This window comes from Arvicola amphibius, chromosome 3 (assembly GCF_903992535.2).
Source record: "Arvicola amphibius chromosome 3, mArvAmp1.2, whole genome shotgun sequence".
Classification (NCBI taxonomy): domain Eukaryota; kingdom Metazoa; phylum Chordata; class Mammalia; order Rodentia; family Cricetidae; genus Arvicola; species Arvicola amphibius.
In genome coordinates this window covers 64,807,300-64,828,769 of record NC_052049.1, presented here as the reverse complement: position 1 = coordinate 64,828,769, position 21,470 = coordinate 64,807,300, and the positions used below count along the sequence as shown (strand labels likewise).

Genomic DNA, 21,470 nt, shown 5'->3' with positions numbered 1-21,470 from the left:
AGAAAAGAAACTCACAAAAGAGGTATAAATTTTATAAGGTTGAGAGACATTTTGGGTTGGTGATACAAGTGAGGATATGAAGCAAATTAGGTACAACACTTTGGACTCACTAAGACAGGATAATGGAATGTTTTCTCCAAGTTTGTCAAATGGTAATGGACTAGATATTGTTTGTGTAATTATTGCCTGTATATAATTACATATATTGTACTTACTTTATATTTAGTTTTTCTATGTTAGTTAAAATTTTCTTTTTAGTAAAAAAGGAGAGAATGTTGTGTGGTATTTTGTTTGTGTTCTGACACATAAAACTTACCTGGAGGTCAGAGAAGCACAAGTCTCTAGTTAACTGTGGAAGCTGAGAGGTGGTGGCTCCTGTCTTTAATCCCAGCACTTGGGAGGCGAAGGCAGTGGTCTCCATGAGTTTGAGGCCAGCCTGGTCTACAGAGTGAGTTCTTAGAATCACTTGGAAAAGTTGTAAGGGGGAAAATGCTTGGTAGTTTCTGAAATAAGAACGGAGAACAAAGTCTTCAGGTTTACGTTTTAACTTTCTGAGGTGCACGGGCCACCCAAGATTGCTGATCTTTTCGCCGACCTGGGTTCCCAACGACTGCTGCCTGTTTTAGAGCAGGCTCTTGTGCTGTCCCTCGACGCTGTCCGCGTGCTCCACTCTAGCACACCAGGTCACGTGTGGGGCCTGGCCTTGACCCCGGAACCCAGCGTGGCGACTGACGAGAGCAAGGGGCTCCCAACAGCACCCGGCCAATCCAAGGGGCCAGAGAGGCAGCGGGCCGAAAGGGTATTTGATTGACACTTAAAATGACCAATGGAAACAGAGGACCGAGAGGCTTCCGCCCTAATGGGCCGACTATTGGCAATTTCCAGCCAATCGCGGCCAGAAGCTTCTGTTTGGTGGGTGGTCCGCGCGGCCGTGGAGGTTGGCGGCTGTTGAGCGGGTCTCCTGGAAAAGGGCCTGGGCGGAACATCTCGGTCGGAAGAGAAAATGAGTTTAGCTCTGAGGTCGGTACCGAGGAGGCCGTGCCTGCACTCCGCGCAGGGCCACGGGGCGTGGAAGGGAGGCCAGGCCGAGCGGCTGCGGGGCGCCGAGCACCCCGCGGTCCCCGCCTCCCGGCCGCCGCCGCCCTACCCGGGTGGCCCTTTGTGCTGCCGCGGCGGGAGCGAAGTCTCGCGAGGTTTCCCTCCTTCGTGAGCGGGGCCCGCGCCTGGCAGGCTCCTTCCTGGGACAGTCGAGACCCGGCCGGCTTCCTCCCTGTGCGAGCGGTGCGCTCGCCCACCCGGGTGGGTCTGCTGTCCTCGCTCCCTCCGGTCACGTCCGGACACCACCTTCCCCATTGGCTCCTCACCCTGTCCATCTACACTCTCAGGCTGGGCGCCGCGGCTCAGGGCGACGCTGGTGGCCCCGGGCTGGGTGTGGCGGGTACCCAGGGCCGCCACCTTCATCCCTGAGGCCCCTATGATGTTAGCCGCTCGCACATACACTCTGCTGGGTTTCAGGCTATAAAGCTTCCATCTTTTAAAAACGTGCGGATACACGTGTAGTGCCCTCCCTCATTTAAACATTTGGCCTGCTTTTGCATTGGCAGCCTTTAAGGCAGACGCTTTCGGCTCTAAATACCCTTTTTTAAGGTTATCTTTTACGCTTCTGCAGTTTTTAATGAAGACGTTTAACCTGTCGTTTTATCTGTTAAGTGAGAGTTACAACTGTTTTAAAACATCACATAGACTAAGGCACGAGCATTAGATGCTGTTCGTATGCCCGACTAGTATTTGTATGTTCATGTGCTTTTATATTTTGGTTGGTTAATATCAATGGAATAAAACCACAAGGCACTGTTAGAAACGTATAATCTAAAAGCATTTTGAACTTACAGCGCTAAAGTGCCTTACCTGTTAAACTTTATGGTTGTAATAATTGTGAGAATCGAATTAGAAGCTGTCCAAGGTAAACCAAATACAGCACAGCTGTCATTTATGAAGTTTACTTTCCTATGGACTGTTCTATTTTCATGATCTTGGTAGGTGACTTGAATAATAACTATAGTACTTTGGATGCTGGTTTATAAAAATACATGTAGACTTCAGGACGCTGATTTAGGGACAGTTTCTTTATTCTCCAGACTATTCCACTCTGCTTTGTTGAAATTTAGAAAACCATTCCTTGTCCTAAGTGAGGTGAGTTAAAGTGGACTAAACACATCTTTCTGTGTCATAGAAGTGATCTTGTAGTAGACAAAACAAAGAGGAAAAAGCGAAGAGAGCTCTCTGAAGAACAGAAGCAAGAAATTAAAGATGCCTTTGAGCTCTTTGATACCGACAAAGACCACGCAATAGATTATCACGAATTAAAGGTAACAGTGTACTTCATAACACGTCTTTTGTTTAAACGAGTCTCATTGTTGGCTGTTGCTTTAAGGACTATTTTAAAAGCTTGTTTTAGAGCAGTGAGGCTGTTTTCAGCACCCACTACAGGTGCTGCACTAAAACTGAGCAAGAACCCTACTGTGGCTTTTCGAAGCTTGTATTTAAGTGTGAAGGTACATCCGGGTGGAAAGGATGGCTTTTCATTCACCCACGTGCGGTGCGGAGGGGAAAAGAAGGAACAGTTCTTAGCATACTCTTCCCGTTTTTGGTTTCCTTTGGAGGATGTATATAGCGCTCAGGTTTTTGGAAAACCATGAATGTGTTCTCTGCAGGCATGCACACCACATTGTGTCGTGTGTGGAGGGCAGAGCTGTGCTTTGTGTGGTGGGGATTCCATCTCTGCCTCTCATGGCTGCAGGGCCAAGCCCTCTTACCCATTGAGCTATCTCTTTGGCGCAGCATAGACAATTTTAAGATTAAGAGAATGTCACCTCCGATCTCTAAAATATATAAGAATGCAAGAAACTAGACAAAAAAAAATGCCAAGTAATTCAATTAAAAAGTGGGGTGGAGAGCTAAACAGACTTTCAACAGAAGAAATGGCAATGGCTAAAAGACATTTAAGGATTTGTTCAACATCCTTAATCATCAGGGAAATGCAAATCAAAGTGACTCTGAGACACCATTTCATACCTGTCAGAATGGCTAAGATCAAAAATACTGCTGACAGCTTATGTTGGAGAGGATATGGAGTTAGGGAAACACTCCTCCATTGCTGGTGGGAGTGCAAGCCTGTACAACCACATTGGAAATCAGTATGGTGGTTTCTCACAAAATTGGGAATCAATCTACCCCAAGACCCATATACCCAAAGCGTGCTCAATCACAAGGACACTTACGCAACAGTATTCATAACAGCATTATTCATAATAGCCAGAATCTGGAAACAACCTAGATGCCCCTCAACTGATGAATGAATAAAGAAAATGTGGTACACTCAGACAATGACATCATGAAATTTGCAGGCAAATGGATGGAATTAGAAAAAAACTATCCTGAGCGAGGTAACCCAGAGTCAGAAAGACAAACACAAGTTTTGATCGTGGAGGGATACTGGATTTTGTTGAACTGTTTCTTCATCAGTTGAGATGGCTCTACACTTTCCGTCCTGAAGGCTATTCACGTACGGGACTGTATCTATTGACTTGTGTGTGCTGAGTCAACCTTCCGTCCCTGGAGGTGACACCAGCTTGGTCATGGTGTATGATAATAATGTGTTTTTAATTAAATTGAAAACAAATGTTATTGACATTTGAGGGTGCAGAATATTGCCTTTGCTCAGACATTTATAAGATTGAAAATTTAATTCTTACATCTTAACCCATTTCTATTAATCATGAGGCTGTGTCCTGTCAGTAAGGTTCCAGGTGTCCTCCTTCAGCAGCTACATGGTGTCTCTTTGACTTTGCCTACTCTCTCTATATCTCTGTTTAGATTTCCATCCTGGTTTTACTCTGCTGAGCTATTGGCCAAAATAGCTTTATTCACCAACCAATAAAACAACACTTATATATAAAGACATCCCACTTCAGAAAATGTTGTCTTTCCAGCTTTTATTTTTTATTTATTTATTTTTTGATGCAGGTTTTATTTTTGTAATAGCCTTGGCTGTCCTGGAACTTATTTCCTAGACCAGGCTGACCTTGAACTCACAGAGATTTGCTTGCCTCTGCCTCCTAAGTGCTGGAATTAAGGTGTGCGTCACCTCCACCCAGCTCTGTCTTTTAATTTTTAAGATAATACTAACACACTTTTAGTGTGCTTTTTTTTTTTTTGCTACAAAGGATGTAAATTGTCTAGTGCCTAAGATAGAAGGGGAAATTGGTGAGGTTCTTATATTTCTTACATTCAACTTAATAAGAAAGAGAACATTTTAGTAAGAAAGAGAACATTTTGAAATCGTTAAGTAGCCTTAAATGTTTATTTAGGAGTTTTAATGGCAACATTGTAGGGGATTTTTAAAGCAATCCAAGGAGGGGTAGGAACTATGTAGTGAGAGGATAGAATATCTAAAAGTAATGATAGGCCTGGCCCTTTAGCCTCTGTCTTGAGTTCCTCTTTTAGCTTGTTCCCCATCACCCTCTGTTGTTGCCGCTGCCGCCCTCCCGCCACATAGCATGAGTTATGCCTGTCCAGTGTCTTACCCATTTGTTGTCTTTGACTCTTGTGCTTTGGGATTTTATTTCATAGCTGGAGCTTCTTCACTTCTGGTTTGCCTTTTCATAACCTTAAGTTTATGTCTTTCTTCAAGTCTTTGGCCATGTTCATTGCTCATAAACCTTGACTGGCTGCTCCCTGCACACTAAGGAAAGATCCCTCTACCTGTATTTTCTATTAAATGCTATCTATTTTTTTCTCATTACTTTTCTCACTTGCATCTACCCAAACTCTAACCATCTTGAGAAGGTAAGCAGCCCTGTCTTGTCCCTCCTTCCTAGTTTTGGCTCAGCATCTATTGTAATCCTATATCCTTTCCACCAACTCTGCACTGTTCATTAAGGAGTGATTTGACTCTCTTAAGACTTCACTATCTAGTGACACATCTCTTCTTTCCTGCTACTAACAGCAAAATGGCTTCAGTTTAAATTACTCTGAAACGAATCTGGTGGCTAATCATGGTTGCTGCAATGGTTGTTGGGTTTTGAGAAAAGATTTTCTTCTTGTATTCCATACTAGTTTCAACTTACAACACTCTTTCTTTCTTAGTCTCCTGAGTGGTAAGATTATGAAGTTCATGCAATTTTATGTGTCTTACTGATTTTATTTATTTATTTATTTATTGGGACAGGGTTGCTCTGTCTAGCAGCTCTGAATGTCTTGGAACTCGCTTTGTAGAACAGACTGGCCTCCAGCATACAGAGATCCCTCTACCTTTGCCTTTCAAGAACTTGAAAGACATGTGCCACCAAGACAGGCTGCTTTTATTCTCTTGGTTACCCTTTTAATATTTATGATACTTCTTTTAATCCTTCAGTGAAAGAAGAATTGCTATCTCTGTATTTAGTGCACTATTTTATGTATTTTGTATAAACTTTTTAAAAATGAGTTGGTATATAAAAAAGGAAAATGTCAATAAAAACTTCTATTTAATTTCAAAATGAAAAACCAGTATAGTATCATTTTATTTTAGTTATAAAAATGCAAAATCATTGTGCTTTAGTATTATATTGTCATCTTTTAAGATGTAAAACTTTCTTAGAAATCAGTGATTGATTGTTTTGCGAGGAGTGTTTTATAATTTGTTTTTTCCTTCTAATAAAAAGGTGGCAATGAGAGCCTTGGGTTTTGATGTGAAAAAAGCTGATGTGCTGAAGATTCTTAAAGATTATGACAGAGAAGCCACAGGCAAAATCACCTTCCAAGATTTTAATGAAGTTGGTGTGTACTTAAGTAGTCTTCATAACCAGTAGTTGTGGGTAAATTATGAAATTTTTGTTGGTTTTCAAAGAAAAAATACTTTGACTTATACTGTGAGAATTAGTTTTAACTTTTGATATTTTAACAAGGAATTATTGTGTTACTTTTCTGGTTTATTAATATCATGTCACTAAAGGGTGACCAAAAATGATTTCTTGTCTGGAAAAGAAAAAGTAGTATGCTGATCCTGAGGAAATCTTTCTAAAGATTGCTGCCCTGCGCAGTTTCTTTTGGCAAAGTGGGAGATGGCAGAAGTGTAAGACTCGGTGTCTTGGTGGGAGACAGTGATTACATCTCCTTAGCTGGACAGTTTAGGAGGCTCTGCATTCTTAACAACCTTAGTGATGCCTGTCATCTGTCGCTAAGCTGAGGCCATGGACAGGGTGTTGTGAGGCTTAAATTTTGGCTATTTGATTATAATGAGTCACTCATGATATATACAGATAAGGCTTTTTCAGTAGCGGATTCTGACCAAAACAAAAACAAACACCCCCCTTACTTCAGTAGAGGATTCTGGAAGGCTGGAAATTGGCTATTGTAGCTTAAATTTATTACCTACAATGTTATAAATAGATTGAATAAATATTTAGGTTCAGTTTTAGTAAGCTGCTGTGCTAAACCAAAGATACAACTTTAAAAATCATGAGCTAAGCATGCCATGAAGTCGTTTGTATATATTTAAAAATTGAAAACCGATGCAATTATTTAAGTCTTAAAAGAGAAGTAATAGGGGAAAGAAAAAGAAATGGTAATGAGAAGACAGAGAACATAGATTTATCTTGCTCTCATTAAAAAGCTCACACTGAAAGCACAGGAGGCAGAAGTAAAATGACAAATGTAAGAGGAAGCTGCGTTCTTCCTAACACAGAAGATCCTCAACTTAGGAGGCAGCGCTGACTGTTTAAAGAGGCAGATTGTTGGTTTTAGAAGCAGATTTATTCCACCCTCTGATTTGTAGAGTTGTTTCCTTGAGTGGCGAGCAAGAACCCCCTTTCCCCTCACAATATAGGTGGTCTCCTAAGGTGGATCCCAGGACCCAGGAGTTAACCCAGGAGTCAGGCCATGGTTGGGATGATGCAGCTATGATGAAGCTATAATCCAGGCACATGCAGAGCATAGACTGCTTTGGAGCCCGATTCCCTCCCTGCATTCCCCATCTTGGTTCTGACTCCCAAGTGTCAGTGAACTTGATTAGTTTACTTGTCTGTGTGTCATTTTCTTCTATAAAATGAGGCTAGTGTAATAATATATCAGGGTTAAGTAGTTCATTAACATGGAAAATATTAAATGCTACCGTTTATAGGAAGAGCTATCAAATGCTGTTATTATAATTAAGAATAATCCCAGCACTCAGGAGGCAGAGGTAGCCCATGCTCGATGAGTTTGTGGTTAGCCTGGTCTGCATTTGGAGTCCCAGGCCAGCAAGGGCTACATAATGAGACCTTGTCTCCAAGAAAAAGAGAGGGTCAGGGAATGAGTCCTTTGTTTCTGAATTCAGAAGTTGGAAATATATTTGTATTGTTGGGACATATTCTATTCTGTAATCTTGTCTTATTTCTGTCTTGTATAATTGAAGGCTACTTAAAGCATTATTATTCATAGTTTTGTAAAAATATCTTTTGCATAAATATAATTTTAAGAATTGTAAATTTTATATTTTAGTGTATAAGAACAGAGTTACATATTACCCAGATCTTATCTTTGTGGACCATTTGTTGTAGCCTAAGGACACTGTCCCACAGAATTCCAGATGAGCTTGGCACTTCCTGAGCTTTCCCCATTATAAGAAAAAAAGTCCATTCAGTGCAAGGGTAGTTAGCATCATTTGGGTAATGAGTAGCAGGTGTTTCAGGAATTGCTGCCTTTAAGGTAAGATTAGAAGCGAGATGTTTTTATACTTCATCTGTTCCTGGCTTGTACTACTTACATTTTAAATTCTATCTAAAATACAATATTATATTGTTTTCATTTTGATTATTTATCCAATACAGAAAAATTTGCATTTGGTGGAAAGAATGGGAATTAGTTAAAATTACCAAGAAATTGTTTTTAGTACCTTAGGATGTAGGTATAGTTCTGTGTGATAGAGGGAGATTGGTAGCAAGGACCAAAGTTGTCAGACTGTAGCCCCGGATTGAATTTAACTGCATACTCTGCTCTACAACCCATTTGTTTAGGCTGCTTTTCTGCTGCCATGCTTGAGTGAGTAGTTTAGACTGTGGGCTTAAGTTCCCCGAAAACTTAAATGTTTTTATCTGGCCCATTACTGGAAATATCTCTCAAGGCTTCACCTAGAGAAGTTAAGTCTTTTCAAAGGGGATTTTTAATTTAAATCTTCAGGAATCTTAGATTCCCAAGAAGATTGTAGGAGTAGAGGAACTGCAGTCCAGGCAGAGAAAGCAACAAGGCGGAGTGGTACTGGACGGTCAGCATGTTTGAGACGTTGATCTCATGGAGTCTCCTCTGCTAGAGAAGGTCAGAGCGCTGGGAAGGCAGACTCAGGTCATACTGATGTCTTATGTAATGTACTAAAGTTTACTTTAGTCAGCAGAACTTAAGGACTGGGATACCATGTTTTCCAAAAGTAGCTGATGAGAAAATTGGCGATGAGCCAACAAGAGTCTGGCGAAGACAGAAGGTTGGCTTTATGGTCAGGATTGCTAGGATGAAAAGAAAGAGGGCTCTGTTGGAGAGTGAACAAGATGGTGTCCTTAGAACTGTAGTATAAGTGACCCTCAATGGGATCGAAAGCATTACCATTATTTCAGAGTGGGTAAATGATGTCGTTACCCTTCAGTCAGTGGAGGTTCAGGGGCAACAAAGCCAATAGGTGGTTGTAGAAGAACTTGAAGGTCTGATATTTGTGAGTTTGAAATAAATATTGTATGTTTGGATAGGAACTTTCTAACAGTGTCTTTCATGGTTTTTGATTTAATGTAGTCCTTCAGAATTAGCTGTTTCCTTACCTGATTTTTATAAGGTCTAATAATTTTAATGGAAGGACATTTTCAACAGTGTAATTAAATCATATATCTTTGTAGTTGGTTTTAGTATGCTTTATGCCAATAAAGTGCAGTACTACAATATAAAAATCAAAAACAAAGTGGTTGAATGGACAGAAGTTGGAGTTTTGTTAAAGAGGTGAAACCTTGATTGTGTGGGTGTTAGTTACTTTAAATCCTCCTACTGGATTGTAGTGTGAGCCACCGTGCTTGGTTTGTTTCCACTGAAAAAAGATTTCTTGCAAAGAAATAGTACTTGTAGAACAGAAGTGGAAGGTGAAGGTGTGGAGGAATGTCACTGTAAAACACTTTATGTTGGGTAATGCTTTAGTTACTGAGAATTAGGGGCAGTTACCAGTCGGAAGAAATCTGCATTCTCTGGTAGAGTGTTGGCAGGTGAACACATAGAGACATCTCTCTGAAGTACCAGGAGAGTGTCAGTGGGATAGGGTTGCACATCTTGGCTTCCCATCTGTTGTTCTTTAGTGCGTTAGTGTTTCAGCAGTCTGCCTTTCTGGTTTACCTGTCATGTATGTTACTTAATCGATGAAGAAATTTCATAACATTTTTTTCTTGTCCTGCTTTCTTGTTGGGACTGAATTCAAAATTAGTTGAGTGTGTGCCATAGAGTTAAGTGTGGTATTTTATTTTGGTGTTATGGCTGTAGGTATGCCAATTCTTTTTATGAATATTTATGAGCTTTGATTTGCATACTTATAGTAATATACTTCAAATAGTTTCTTGGAAACCTTTTTTTGGATAAAATTTATGGCTAAAAGATAATTTTGGATTTATGTGTAGTTGATATACCATTAGCTTGACTAGATGCTTACTCAGCCAAATACAGATGAAATAGCAATAGACAACAACTTGTAGAAGACTTAAATTGTATTTTTCACTTTGGGCTCATTAAACATTCTGGTACTTTCTGGCTACAGGCATTTGAAATTTTCAAATGAATCTATAGATTCCAATAGGACCAAATTACATTTGATGATGTAATGAAAATAATAAATGCCTTTCCTTGTAGCAGAACAGCTTTGTTAAGAAAAGTTTCTTTTAATTCTAGTGACAGACTGGATATTGGAAAGAGATCCACATGAAGAGATACTGAAAGCATTTAAACTATTTGATGATGATGATTCAGGTAAAATAAGCCTGAGGAATTTGCGACGTGTTGCCAGAGAACTGGGCGAAAATATGAGTGATGAAGAACTTCGGGCTATGATAGAAGAATTTGATAAAGACGGTGATGGGGAAAGTAAGTTCTGGCCTCCTTTTTTTTTCTAAAATCTGTTGATTTTTCAAGACTCCAAGCAAATTTTTTCTCCCTCCACTTTTCTTTCGCTTTTATTTTTGAAGATGAGCCGCGTGTTGCCTTGAGCTTATTTCAAGTTTGGTCTTGAATTTATGATCCCTTTGCCTCAGCCACCAGAATAGATGGGAGTCCAGTTGGGTGCCAAACTCTGTGAACTTCTATTTATACTGAAGCAGATCTTTAAAACAACTATGTAATTTATAATGTAAAATATACATACTTCTCTGAAGACAAAATAGCCCCAAAATTTAGCTATTTACCAAAATTTTAGATTTTAATGCTTTCTCTCTATACCAGCTTGGACTTCTGAGCTATTACTAAATTAATTGATTTTCTTTCAATCACTTTTACTTATTTATGTTTTTTATTGACCTCTGCTGCTCTGATTCAGGCCCTGCTTTCTATGTAAAACATTACAGTATTCTTTCCCTGACTGCCTGTGAGATGCAGTGTCTCTTAAAGCCTTCCAATTGCCACTCTTGATTCTATTGATGATATTTTTTTCTAAACTGTAGGCTATAATGTTGTCATTTCTTTGTTCAGACCCTGGAGAGTCTTTACTACCTGCAGATTAAAGTACAAATCCCCCTACGCCAGTTCTACACTTAGTACCTGATTTGTTCTGTTGCATTCTTCTTTCCTGCGCTAACTTTCAGAACACTGTGTCCTGAAGACAGTTTGTGTTTGCATTTGATCATGCTTCTTCGTCTTAGGGCTGATTGCCTGTCTGTTGAAGTGTTATACATTTTCCCAACCAAGTACATTTGAGTACCATCTTTCTCTCAGAAGTCTCTGAAAGGGTACCTGTGGTTGGTGAGGGTTCCATTGAGGCTCATAGCATCCAGAGGAGCAAACTGCTTTGATACTTTATTTAATATGGATCCTCTTGGCTATAAACCAAGTTTTATATTTTTTTCACTTTAAACTGCTGAGGATAAAAATACTTTGCTGCCTTTTTGTGACCTTTACTAACTCATTTGGTCTTATAAATATTTAATGCTATCAGTTTTTAAGAATAACAATTTTTCTTAACTTTATAGGGTTTAAGTAATAAAGACAGTGAATGTAGATATAAAGATAAATAATGTATAGTACAAAATAGACATAGACACATAGGCATATCTGATAATATGGAAGGAATAGTACCCCAGTATGTCAATATAAATATAAATAATATAAAACAAAATGCAGTATGTACTTTAATAAAGATGAATGCAACATTTAAGAAGCCATAGTAGACTCCTTCTTAAATAATGATGATAGTGTCTTAGGGTTACTGTGGCTGTGATGAAACACCATGGCCAAAAGCAGCGTGGGGAGGAAAAGGTTTATTTGAACTACATATCTTGAATCATAGTCCATTGAGGGAAGCCGCGGCAGGAACTCAAAGTAGAAAGGAACCTGGAGGCAGGAGCTGATACAGAGGGCATGGAGGATTGCTTTCCTAAGGGAAGAACCAGGCACAATCACATTCTGAAAAGGAAAACAAAACTCCTAGCTCTGTAAATAACCCAGTATCTAATGTTGGGATCCATCCACTTAGAGGCATCTGGGTTCTTCCAAAGGCCTGGTCTATGTCTCTGGGTCACATCTGCCGTCCTCAGATTATCTCCTGAACTCAAGCCAGCACCACTCAAGGCTGCTGCTGCTCTTTGTGGCCATGTCCTGATACTCTCATATTCAGACTTTTGGGGTCTTTTGCTGCAATTGGGCTGCACTTCACCAATGATCTCTGTCTTCAGGGCTCCAGCCCTGCCACACAGTGCCAATTGTCAGCTGCTCTCCGTGTCCTTTCATGCCTTCAAAATCTGTGCCGTCTGGGTGATCTTACATCAGACCAAGTTGGCCTGCCAGCACAAGGTATAACCTTGGCACCTCTGAACCACAGCTTCTGTGTGCTAACTGAGGAAACACTTTATAGAAGGCCTCACTCCAGGATGCTGCTCGCTTCTTAATCTCCACCACGCTGGCCAGCATCCATTGTCCTAGCAGAGCGAAGGTTTTGCTAAAGCGGTTTTAGTGGTTTCACCTTAGTGGTTTTGCTATTTTGTTAATCGCAGCTCATTCTTCAGCCCCATCTAACCAGAACCACACATATGCTTAACTCATAATATTCAACAACCCCAACAGAGTCTTTGATTCTCAAACTCCCTTCTGGAAGTTCTCCATCACCTGCTTATCTTCCACTCTCCCACAGAACAGCTCACTAAGCTTTGAACACTCATTGGCTTTTCTAACCCAGAGTTCCAAAGCCCTTCCACAGCCCTCGCCAAAACAATGCAGTCGGGTCTCTCACAGTAAAACCCACTCTCCTGTTACCAGTTTCTCTCTTAGGGTCACTCTTGCTGTGATGAAACAGCATGACCAAAAGCAGCGTGGGGAGGAATTTAACTCAGGTAACTTGAGTCACAGATCCTGTGTGTATGTGTATGAATATATGGGTATATATACATGTTTATACACACGTTTATCTACACACACACACACACACACACACACACTATTGTCTGTGTATGTGTGTTTGGGAGTCATTTCTTAAACTGTCTTGTCTCTGTTCCTGGGCTGCGTGCTTCAGCTAGCTGACATGTGAAGAGTCTCCCATTTCTGTAGGAGTGCTGAGACCCATTCCATTCAGCTTTTTCCCTGGTTCTGAGTCATCAGGCTGAGCTGTCTTCTTGACCACTCAGGTTTTTTATTTTTTTTTTTATTTATTTATTTTTTTTTCAGAATGAAATTTATTGGGAAAGCTATAATGTAAACTCAGGTTTTACAGACATAATTTCTCTCTTTTTTTTTTTTCTCATGGTTTATTTTTTTTATATTTAAAAATTTCCATCTCCTTCCCTCCTCCTCCCCCCTCCCTCCCCTCCTTCTCCCCCTTCTCTCCCCTCCTTCTCCCCCTTCCCTCCCCTCCCCTCCACCCATACCTCCCCTCCCTCTCAGCTTGGTCGATCACCTTCCTGGACCTGGGGGGAGTTGGGAGGACCTTGGTCTTAGCATAGAGTGGGGAACCCTGATGGCTCCTTGGCCTTGAGAGGTTTTTTATTTTTTGAGCTAATGTTATAGTTGATTACCAGAAAGATTGTGCTACAAGACCTGACTTACCATCTGAAGCCTCTCTGGTAGTCAGGTATCTAAGATTGGTTCCCTTAGTTACTTCCTGTTTTTTACCTTTTTGAACTTATGTTTTTAGACATTAAGTCATAAAATAGATTTAAATATTTTCAAAATGCTTTTTTACTTTAAAGTATATGTAAATAATGTAAAACCACTATTTGTGATTTTGGAACTTCTATTTGAAGCTTAATTTGAAATTTGATTATTGAAATTTTATATTTTAAGAAAAGTGAAAATCGAGTAAAGCAATTACTTCTTAGATTTTGTGTATTTTAATCATAATTCTGTTATAATATATGATTTATAATTAGATCATTTTGGGGCTACTTTTATTGTTTTCTCAAGAAGATAACACTTGTTGTATTGGTTTGGCAGCCTCAGTGTGTGTAGATGGCTTCAATTAAGAGTTTTAGATAAGGCCCCTGGCTTAGGGTTCTTGCCTATTTGAATTCTTAGTTGGGGGAGAATGGGTCTTCTTCTCACAAGCTCTTCAGATGTGTTCTTTAACCACAGAAGTCACTGCTCCATTTTCTCAGGTCCTTGACTTAGTTTAAGAGTCGTATAGATTTGTCCCATTTCCTCCATGTCTCCCAGAATTCCTTTTGTTTAAGACTGAACAGGAGTTCATGGATGTCTGCCTCTTCCGAACATCTCATTCATCTTAATTCATAGTTTATTTTTCTAGGTATTTTCTGTGCTTGCAATGGTATTTCCCTGCGTTGGCTTTTTCCTATTTCCTTCTTTTTTTTTTTTTTTTTTTTTTTGGTTTTTCGAGACAGGGTTTCTCTGCAGCTTTTTTAGAGCCTGTCCTGGAACTAGCTCTTGTAGACCAGGCTGGCCTCGAACTCACAGAGATCCGCCTGCCTCTGCCTCCCGAGTGCTGGGATTAAAGGCGTGCGCCACCACAGCCCGGCTTCCTATTTCCTTCTAAATGCTATATTTTTGATATACTGTCCGATCTGTGATTTGCTTATATCTAAAATTTTCTCATTAATGATTTCTTCCATAATAGTATTTTCCAGAATGGTTTGATCCATATTTTATAATAAGTTATTTTATGTTTCAAGCATTTGTTTTCTGTTTCAGTCCTAACATAATTATTGAGCTATCTCTGGAATTAATGTATTAATTTCTGATAAATATGCTTTAACTCAACATTTTCTAGGTCACTTTCTTTATCCACATATGAAGAACGTGACTCTCTACTATTTGAACAATGACTAAGAATAAAATCTTTCAAATTTATGATACCATTGTTTCTTTGAATTAGCAAGGATTTTATAGTGACATCTATTCACTTCTGTTTGATTCAAGATATCGTAGGATAGGAACCCTGTATATGTTTTGATGCATTATACAATACTATGTGTGGTGTTGCATTTATTAGACACCTGAAAGTGTTTGATTGAGTAAATCACTCTCTAGGATTTAAAGAGAAACAGTCTAAAAACATCCTGTTCGAGTTTACTTTTTAGACAAAGGAGATGACATGCAGAACTGTTTTGTACAGAGCTGTGGCTAGAAGCCAGGTCTTTATTTTCAGTGTGGTGGGTTTGTGCCATAATAAAAATTGCCATCCATAACTTGTGCCTTAAAGGACTTACTAAGTCTTGATATGCACATAGTCACTTGCTTTATATAGGAAACTCTCTTTCCTGAACATTCCTATATATGAGGGTATGTATACATCTTTAGATTCATATTTAAGATTGCTCAGTCCTGTTTATTACAGGTTGCTGTCATAAATATAATTTAAACACTAAAGTTTCTTACTAAATTTTATTTATAATTTTAGTAACTTACCAAATAATTTTAAGTGACTATTTCCTGTATTCTTGTTTTATAGTTGCTATATAAAAATTGTATTTTATTAAGTTATTTCTGTTAATGCTTTTAAGGTTACATGACTTGGTTTCAGTCATTTCTTCAAAATAAGCTTAAAATCAACAATTTGCCATTTTTTTCTAGTTTGAAAATATTTTCTTTCTTTAGAATTCTGTTAGTTCACATTCATGGTATAGGCAGACTGACTTATGAAGGAAGCCTTACTAAATGTATTAGTAAAGATTATAAAGATGGTGGTTAAACCACTTACATTAGAACTGTCACTTTTTAAACTCTTTCTGCACAAATGATATGTATGCAACTGACTTTTATGGTAACATTATATCATCTGTTGTCCCTACTTAATGTGATAAGATACTCACTTATTTAGAAGTTATGTTTGGACTTGTAAGATTTTTGTATGTTGGAAAGTTTAATACATTATGAAGTGATGGTTCCTTGGGGAAAGAAAGTTTCTGTGTCTCTGACCATTATATTGTCTTTTTTGCCACAGTAAATCAAGAGGAATTCATTGCTATTATGACCGGTGACATATAAAGGATTGCGAGAATCAACACCAAAATGTTGCAGTTGTCATCTGTATTCCCTTTTTGTGACGAAAGACCTGTTTAAAAAACAACAAAAAAAAAAATCCAACTAGTCCTTTCTCCACAAGGACCAAAGCTAAGCGCCCTTTGTATTTATTTTACTGCGGTTGAGTTTCTCTGTATGACCAACGTTGTTAGCATCGACAGTTTTAACTACGGCTCTCTATAAAGCTTAAAAATATCAAATAATGTGGTGGATGTTATTTGGAGGCTTCTAAATTTAGCATTAGCTATTTGTTTTTATTTTGATGCACATTTTTTAGACATTTATTAATAAAATCCTTATTTTATTAGTATGTTAAGTTTGGTAAACTTTCTATTTTAGATTTCTGGTGTCTGTTAACACTTAGTAGAATATATTTTTAAATCTTTAGTCTTTACACTTTCACTTGTATTTGAAAATAAATCAGAAAATACAAATGATAATAAAATAGAACATTTGTCCATCCCCTGAGGTCTCATCAAGCTTGACATTTCTCGCTTCAATACAGGATAATTTATATGCCTGATTCCTTCCTAAGGGTGTTGTCCTTCAGTTCGGAGGGACTATGGATTGTGTATATAGGCCCATCTTTTCTTTCTACAATATTTTAGAAATCTGATTTTGTTATGACAAATTGAGCTTGAATAGAGTTGTAACCATTTAACTTCTTGGCAAAATGAAAAATGTAAATTTTGGATTTTATTGTGGTAAATCAATAAGGAAAGGAGAAAACACTAGCCCTAGAAAACACTGTGGGCTTTGTTTTTCCATGTTGTATCGAGAAATCGTGGAGATAGACTCTCCAGGTATTAATGGGGCATTCTGCCTTCTTGAAGTTAGGGGCAAACAAAGGATTATGGGAAATGGTACCCCAGCACATCTTCAGCAGTCCAGTTCTGATTATATGAGCTTTCCTAAGAAGAGCGTTGAGCTGTTAATGTCAGTGGCTTTCCTTTAAATTTAACAAAGAAGAAAGTCAATACAATTGTGATAGGAAATACTTTCAGCCTGCTAGCGTAGTTCAAATAAGTAAAGCCTGGGCTTTATTTTATCTGAGGTATGTGTGAAAGTTGCCCCATTGAGAAACACTCAAAGTATAAAGTGTTATTAGTTATTATGTAATTGTGTATAAAATCTTAAGTTACCTTTTTATTAGAACTTAAGAAATTACAAATTTTATAGTGAGACTACGTAAATAGTTCTCACTGTGCAGTGAATTTTAGGAGGATGACATTTTATAGAATCGAAGATCAGCAGGTTACTTTCATTTTATAAATTAACAATATTTTAGAATATATTTTCCTTATTCCATAATAATAGAAATCAGGGATACTTAATAGAATCCCTGGAGGTCGACATTTCTGATTTTAATATGCTTGTAACATTTGTCCAGCACACCACTGTGTTCTCTAAAAAAAGCGGCCATTTTCTCTGTATGACATTACCATGACTGCCTGTCCCCAGGGTCTTCCAAAAGGTCTGTACACACCTGACAAAGGAAAGGCATGTGCCGTAGCACATGGATTCTCGTGATACTGTTGAAAGCCTACTTCTGATAGACGGCACTTTAGAATAAAAACCACACAGTGTATATCAACTAAATGCTGAGTGATAAAAATATTTCCAAATCACATTTTCTACTGTTGAAAGCCTCTTTAAATTTAACAGCAGGGTAAAGGTTTGGGGCTGGCCTACTGAGAAGTAATCTTTCATTATAAAATGTGCATTTTGATTATTCTCAAAGTTCATGCATTTAAAGTCTTTGCCAAGAGGTAGATACAACCATAGTTTAAGCACGATCTACATTTCCATTGCCTTTTCCTTTTCTATGAAGATTAAGTGTTCAGTTAAATCTGAGTAACTGGCCCAGACTACACTTTATGGGAGATTTCTTCTCTAACAATCTTGCTGGGTGATAATTGTTGGGAACCTAAATCCCAAGGGAGAGTGGAATAATTTTCAACACTGACTATAAAAACAAAGTGACTTCTTTAAGATTAGTTGGGGGGAAGATTTAAGATTTGTATTTTAAGATTTCAAATTTAATTGACTTCACCACTGTGCAAAAGGTTAATAAAAGGGAGGGGGATTTTTTAAACTAGAAAAATAACTAGATCTCATTTGGAGAAAATTAAAATTATATTGTCAAAAATAATTTGTGAATTGAAAAGACAAATGAAAATATAAAGTTAAAATTAGACTTACTATGTAGTTTAAATTATTGGCCCATGAGCCCAATTGCATATAATTCTGTAATTATTTATATTGCTGTAATTATCCTAGAAAGTCTGGGATCTTCAGAGCCTCTCAGAACCTTTTAAGTACATAAACCTAGAATAGCTAGGGTATTGTTTAGAGGTAAACTAGTATTATTTTCTTTTAATCCTAGGGATCAGACCCAGCACCTGGTGCACACTAGGCAGACCCTCTACCACTGAGATGTCGGTGGGGTTGGTAGAGTGGGGACTGGTGAAAGTTACAGGGAAATAGGAAGCCTGGTGGGACTCTGATGGCAGAGAAAGGACTGCCAAGTCATTACTGGCCTGTGGGCCTGAGTGGTTTGCATATAAACTTGGATGTCTGAGGTCCTTGATGCACTTGATGTAAGAATTTTAAATTTAGATTAATTTGAGTATTCATACAAGTACTCCATTCATTTGGAGGAATTATAATCTGAGGGTTTCTATAAACCATACATTATTAACAGCTGGTTGAAATAAGCTTAAAAATGATGATCTGTATATTTAGCTACTTGGGTAGTTAGTAAGGTCCAGAGGTTTTGTTTTTCAGTTGTCAAGATCCCTTTGCTTCCTACCATCTAATAAGGTCTCCACTTTTAAACGGCTAATTGAGATTAAAAATAAAAGACAAAAATTCTTAAAAAACTTACTTTCCATTTTGTAATGTATACTTTAATTTTTCAAAAATAGGCTAGTGGCAAATTTCACAGAAGTATTAGGGTTATTAAAAATAAAATGCCAACTAGAGTGAGAAGAACAAATACAGACAACTTTCGTTATTTGAGGTCAGGTAAAGGAATCTTCGGACAACCACAGTTAGACAGTAGAGACCGCCAGATTTCAGGTCTCCCGAATCAAACTGTGGGCCTTCAGAGGGCTTCTCTCCGTGTTCTGCCTCTGCAAAGTGTTCCCATCAGCTTGTTCCAGTACTCCAAATTTTGGGAAAAGATGAGAGCCGAGAGGTAATAGAGCTTGGAGTAGAATGTGACCTACAGTATGCTTGTCGAGCACCAGCCACATACTCATGGCTCAGTGATATACTTGATATACCACAGCAGCGCACGCCAGACATGGTGGTTCTTCCAGTACTCGGGCCAGTGCAGGATTGCTATGAGCGAGATCGATTTGTGCCTCATAGTGAATTTCAGGCCAACCTGAGCTACAGAGTTGGCTGTAGTTCAGTCCCATCCTCTCCAAATATGCTAAGATTTTATATTATTTGACCTACTCTCTTTAAATATGACTCAGAGATTCTGGTGGGTTAAGCTTCAGATTAACTATATCAGTAACTCCCCAGGGCTGCCTCTCTGACTAAGGGAAGGCTGATGTAGTAGAAGCCACCGGCAAATAGCGAGCAACAATAGGACAGTGGCCAAGAAAGGACTGCCAAGTATTGACTGGTCTGAGTGCAAGGGATTTGCATTTCTTTACACAGATAGGGCTGTTTGGGTTCTCCAGGACCTTTTGGGATACAAGAAGCAGTTTATTCTTCCTTGAGAATTTCTGTTGTTGCTCTGAGCTGGCAACACACGTTGATTTGCGAAAGAGTATGGAGTGAAGCCTGAGTTTCACAATGCATTGAAGTGGTTGAACTTCTGGGTGGGCGTCCCATAACTGATGAAATGAATGGGAACATGTGTTTCTGATTTCACTTCCAGAACTTCTGTCTCCCTCATCCATAGGAGTTGGCACACGCAGCTCTGATTTTTAGGATAGAATATTGCCTAGTGTAACCTAAAAATGCACACAATCTCTTGGTGATTATCATGGAAGTTTTCAGTGAACAATGACACTTCTGTCTCACTTCAGAATCATTTGTCTTATATGGACAAGAATATAGACCAAGTACGACAAATCTTGGTTAGATATCCGTAAATCTAGCTTTAAAAGACATTATGCGCATTGTAGATTGTGTTAACTCTTCACTGCAGCTTCATGTTTGGGGGAGTTTTTAGGGTAAAGGAAGTTTGATTTCTGCAATTCCGAGTATTAAGTACAAATTTACATGTAGAGATGATACGCCAACCTTGATCCTGCCCTCTGTCTTCATCGGGCATCGTTTCTCTTACAACTTTCACTACACAGTTGTTCCAAGAAGAAAAGCACCGTATCAGTGCTCACACTGGAACTGTTATTTGGAACCACAGAAAAATGGGACGCATATATTCTCAATCTCCACCAGGGGGACCTATTGCTGCAACTTAAAAAAAAAAATCCGAGGGAGAACTTGGCATTTTGTGAGACAGTTATATGCTATTATAGTTTTTATTTTGTTTGTGTTTTATGTTGTTGGGGATTGAAAGAAGAGCCTTGTGTATGCTAGGCAAGTGCTCACACACTGAGTTGTACCAAGCGCTACAGATGTTATTTTAAAAAAAATGTATACACCTGTTTGAAAAAAAACTTGTATATTCCACATAATGGTATTTCATGTTCTTTTATCCTACAGAATGTGTAATTAGATACACAAATAATCTGAGGCTTTTGTTATTTGTTAGTGCCAATCTTTTTAAGTAGGATAATTATGAGATCAAGGTATAGTAAGTCTTTGAAAATAATTTATATTTAAAATATTACATAATTACATGTAGAAAACAAGAAAAATATTTTAAAATAGTTTCTAACTTTTCTAATTCACTATATTTTATTCCGTTTGTCTGACATGTAAAAATGGTTTTTCTGAAACATTTTCATGCTATTTATACTGACAAAAATGGGCAAGAGTAATCCACATCCCCCATACTTTGCGTTTTATTTTGTGATTTTAGATTTTACGTATTTCTCAGTATCAAGTACTCTGTTAGTTTATACTTTTTTAAATATTCTCTATTTTTATGGTTGAAATATTGTTCTTGAGAAGGCTCTAATTTTTACATTTCATGTGTTCTTACCTGACTCATCTGACCAGCTCCATCCCGAGTCTATTGATTAGAAACACTTTATGTTGTGGTCTCAGTAGTGAACAGTTTTGTAAGCATAGAGAAGTGTCCTTTCCCTTCTTTTCAGATGAGGAAATGGGGCAGAGAATGATCACAGTCTTTGGCTAACGTGACACTTTCTGCCTAGTGATTTTAAGGCCTACATTCTTCTAAAGTATACAGTTGATTAATAACATAGCCCAGAAATAGGCTAACTGTTGATTCAGACATGCTTCCTGAACCAGCTAGATTAGTGAGCGTGTAATGAGAGTTTAAGTGTGTGTATGTGCTGTGGGTGGGAAATGCCTTGCCCTGGGCATTGCTTTCTGATTATTTTCATTGTCCTTACTAAGTATAAATATGTAGTTTACAAGGAGAGGGGATATTTTTATGTACTGTAGTTCTATATTTGACTCAACAGTGTTGGAATGATACATTTGAACTAATGCTTACACTGATACACAACATACACAACATACACCTTCCTTAATGGTTAACTATAAGCACACAATGCGACTGAAGCACAACAAAATGAAATATATCTTTTTTGTTCGTTTGATTTTTGAGACAGGGTTTCTCTGTGTAACAGCCCTAGTTGTCC

At 38.4% G+C, this 21,470-nt stretch overlaps 1 protein-coding gene across 1 annotated transcript; it reads left to right on the top strand.

The window, feature by feature from the left end:
• Positions 1 to 898: 898 nt before the first annotated feature.
• On the top strand, positions 899 to 15,808 carry Cetn3 (centrin 3). The gene is made up of 5 exons (XM_038322804.1): positions 899 to 1,020; positions 2,234 to 2,369; positions 5,706 to 5,820; positions 9,931 to 10,122; positions 15,635 to 15,808. The coding sequence occupies exons 1-5, from the start codon at positions 1,004 to 1,006 to the stop codon at positions 15,676 to 15,678; spliced, it is 504 nt and encodes a 167-aa protein (XP_038178732.1). The 5' UTR covers positions 899 to 1,003; the 3' UTR covers positions 15,679 to 15,808.
• The last annotated feature ends 5,662 nt before the right edge of the window (positions 15,809 to 21,470 follow it).

Coding starts and splice junctions, on each gene's coding strand:
- Cetn3 (XM_038322804.1), top strand. Junction 2,370..5,705: donor TAGATTATCACGAATTAAAG/GTAACAGTGTAC, acceptor TCTAATAAAAAG/GTGGCAATGAGAGCCTTGGG. Junction 10,123..15,634: donor TAAAGACGGTGATGGGGAAA/GTAAGTTCTGGC, acceptor TTTTTGCCACAG/TAAATCAAGAGGAATTCATT.